Here is a 2,500-nt window from a genome sequence, read left to right as displayed (position 1 = left end):
TGTGATGACAACGAACGATTCTACTGATAATATATTTAACAGGAGTTTGTGTTCATTCATGAATTCTGTTTCCAGGAAAATATATTTGTAAAGATTATTTCACACTATAACCTTTTCTTTGGCAAAACCCAAGTTATATTTTAATTTGCATTATCCATATATACACATGGAAATGTTATAATTATTTTCTTATTCCTTGCAGGTGATATTATAATCGTTGATGCACCATATGTAACCATGATGAATGCAGATGTTTGTGGCAACCATTGCTATAATTGTTTTAGTTACTGTCCTTGCCCAATACCATGCAGCTCTTGTGCTAAGGTGAATATCTTCCTTGTTTGATGGATATACTGAATATCTATTTTTTCAAGATGAAAAATCATATACTTGTGTTGGTTTGGGTCACTGTTATGATAAATATATAATTGTACACAGTTTATTATATAACCCAAAAATGTCTAATAGCATTCAACTTAAAATCTCAATATGACACAGAAATTGTTAATCCTTTGCCTTGGTATTAAAAGAACATTCTTTTGTCAGGTGTCCTACTGTAGTGACTCATGCTATGCAGCATCATGGGAACAGCAACATAAAATGGAATGCAAGGTTCTTAATCACCTTATGGACCCTGAAATAGGAAAAGTGGCTCTACTTGTTTTCAGGTCAGTATTTTCCAAACACCCTTTATCAGTGAATATGCAAAGAAATTAAGTCATACTATAATAGTGAATATATTTATGAAATAATAAGTATTTATATAAATGATGTTTTAAGAAAGGTATCCTGAAGACAGATTTCAATATCCTAACAGACAATATGAATCTGTTTCCTTAGTAGTCTCATATACTGTCTAGAAAGAGGAATGCAACATCTTAAATAATTTAATAATACTTAACTGAAATATGTTTACATGTACATTTCACTTGGCTAGCCAGATCATATCTTTTGTTTTGTAAAATATTGGAATCTATAGGGGATGAAACTATTTCATTCCAGGTGAACATAGGGCACATATAGACATCTTTATTCCTTTCATCGAACTTATATTTATTTCCTTGATTTACAGAGCACTTGTCATGGTGTCATGGTCTAAACTACAAAAGCTTAAAGAGAAACTCCTGACAGTTATCGATGAAGAGAAATGTGAAGCTCCACCTGTTACAGAGGAAGAAGCCCCCTCAGATTGTGAGACTGCACCGACACCCATGAGCTGGGAAGGAAAATATCACCCAAAAGACTATATGACTGTATTTCACCTCATAACTAATTCCAACAAGCGATCTTTTGGTGATCTTTTAAAGAGAAGCATCACATCTCTTTATATATGTCAGTGCCTTAAATTAGGGGGCTTTTTCGGGACAGATGAACCTCAGGAAGACGATGTATTATATGTGGCGGCCCTAGCACTCAGACACTTGCAAGGAGCTTCATGTAATGCATATGAGATCTCAGAGTATGATACTACTGAACACAATACTAATGAATTGGGTGGTGCATTCTATACAACTGTCTCACTCACGAATCACTCTTGTAAATCAAATGCTATCCGTTACAGTGTTGGAGACAAGTGTATACTGCGTGCAATAAGGTTTATTCCAAGAGGCTCTGAAGTGTTTGATAATTATGGGTTCCAATATTACTCAAGTCCTGTGGTAGAACGTCAGGAAGTTCTTCTAAATCAGTATAAATTTAAATGTTTGTGTGAAGCTTGTGAACATAATTGGCCTTTGTATCCTCATCACCAGATGGAAACATTGATACTCCGTTGTCCAGCACCAAAATGTCAACAGCCATTTTGCTTTTCTACATCTGTTCGTTCTAAATGCAACATGTGTGGCAATATACAACAATACACAAAACTAGTGCAAGAGGCTGATGCACAACTGATACATCATAAAGACTGTCTGGGTGCAATGAAGAAGGGTAATACATCAGCTGCTTTAGCTGGGCTGCTAAGTCACCAAATTTTCCTTGATCAGCATGTTGTTGAACCGGCCAAACATTATACTGATGTGGTAGAACTAATAAGAAACTGCTATGCTCGAATGGGTAATGCATACAGTCCTCATGAAGCTGCACCAGTTGCAGAGGCTCCAAAACCTCAAGGGCAAAAGCTTAAAGCTAAGAAAAGTAAATATGTAAATCCACGCTGAATGAACAATAAACGAATAGAAAAATATAGATGGGAGACTGTATTTCCAATAAGTTCTATCCAAAGCAGACTGAGAATCTAATAATATTCATACATTATGTTATGACAAGAAAATAACCACAAGAATTGTTATGAACTACCTGACACTTTTATAATTGAATGTCAGGCATTATCCTTTCATTCTAGATTCTGTAACTAACAGTATAAATCCTGAACAACACAACTGCACTATTTCTATCCATTTAAATAAAAGTGTACTTTATCTTTGGGAAAGGTAATAAGAGTATGACCTTTAGAAAATTGGACCATACTGTTTAGTAATTAAAGAGATAGAGAAAGAGA

The 2,500-nt window shown here is 34.8% G+C and overlaps 2 protein-coding genes across 3 annotated transcripts in view; one reads left to right on the top strand and one right to left on the bottom strand.

Moving 5' to 3' along the window:
* Positions 1–2,381, top strand: part of LOC125033415 (SET and MYND domain-containing protein 4-like) — a 9,743-nt gene extending 7,362 nt beyond the window's left edge. The window contains exons 4-6 of the mRNA XM_047624895.1: positions 203–324; positions 547–668; positions 1,073–2,381. Of these exons, the coding sequence (XP_047480851.1) occupies positions 203–324; positions 547–668; positions 1,073–2,159 (1,331 nt within the window). The 3' untranslated portion in view covers positions 2,160–2,381. The remainder of the gene's footprint in view (positions 1–202; positions 325–546; positions 669–1,072) is intronic.
* LOC125033416 (lanC-like protein 2) overlaps positions 2,184–2,500 on the bottom strand; it is an 11,917-nt gene continuing 11,600 nt past the window's right edge. For both annotated transcript variants that reach the window (XM_047624897.1, XM_047624896.1), the window contains exon 9: positions 2,184–2,500. This exon is cut by the window's right edge and continues 596 nt beyond it. The gene's annotated coding sequence lies outside the window, so the exon portion shown is untranslated.

The sequence above is a fragment of the Penaeus chinensis genome, chromosome 16 (assembly GCF_019202785.1).
Source record: "Penaeus chinensis breed Huanghai No. 1 chromosome 16, ASM1920278v2, whole genome shotgun sequence".
NCBI classification, from domain to species: domain Eukaryota; kingdom Metazoa; phylum Arthropoda; class Malacostraca; order Decapoda; family Penaeidae; genus Penaeus; species Penaeus chinensis.
The sequence above is the reverse complement of the archived record's forward strand: the minus strand, read 5'-3'. Positions and strand labels throughout refer to the sequence as shown.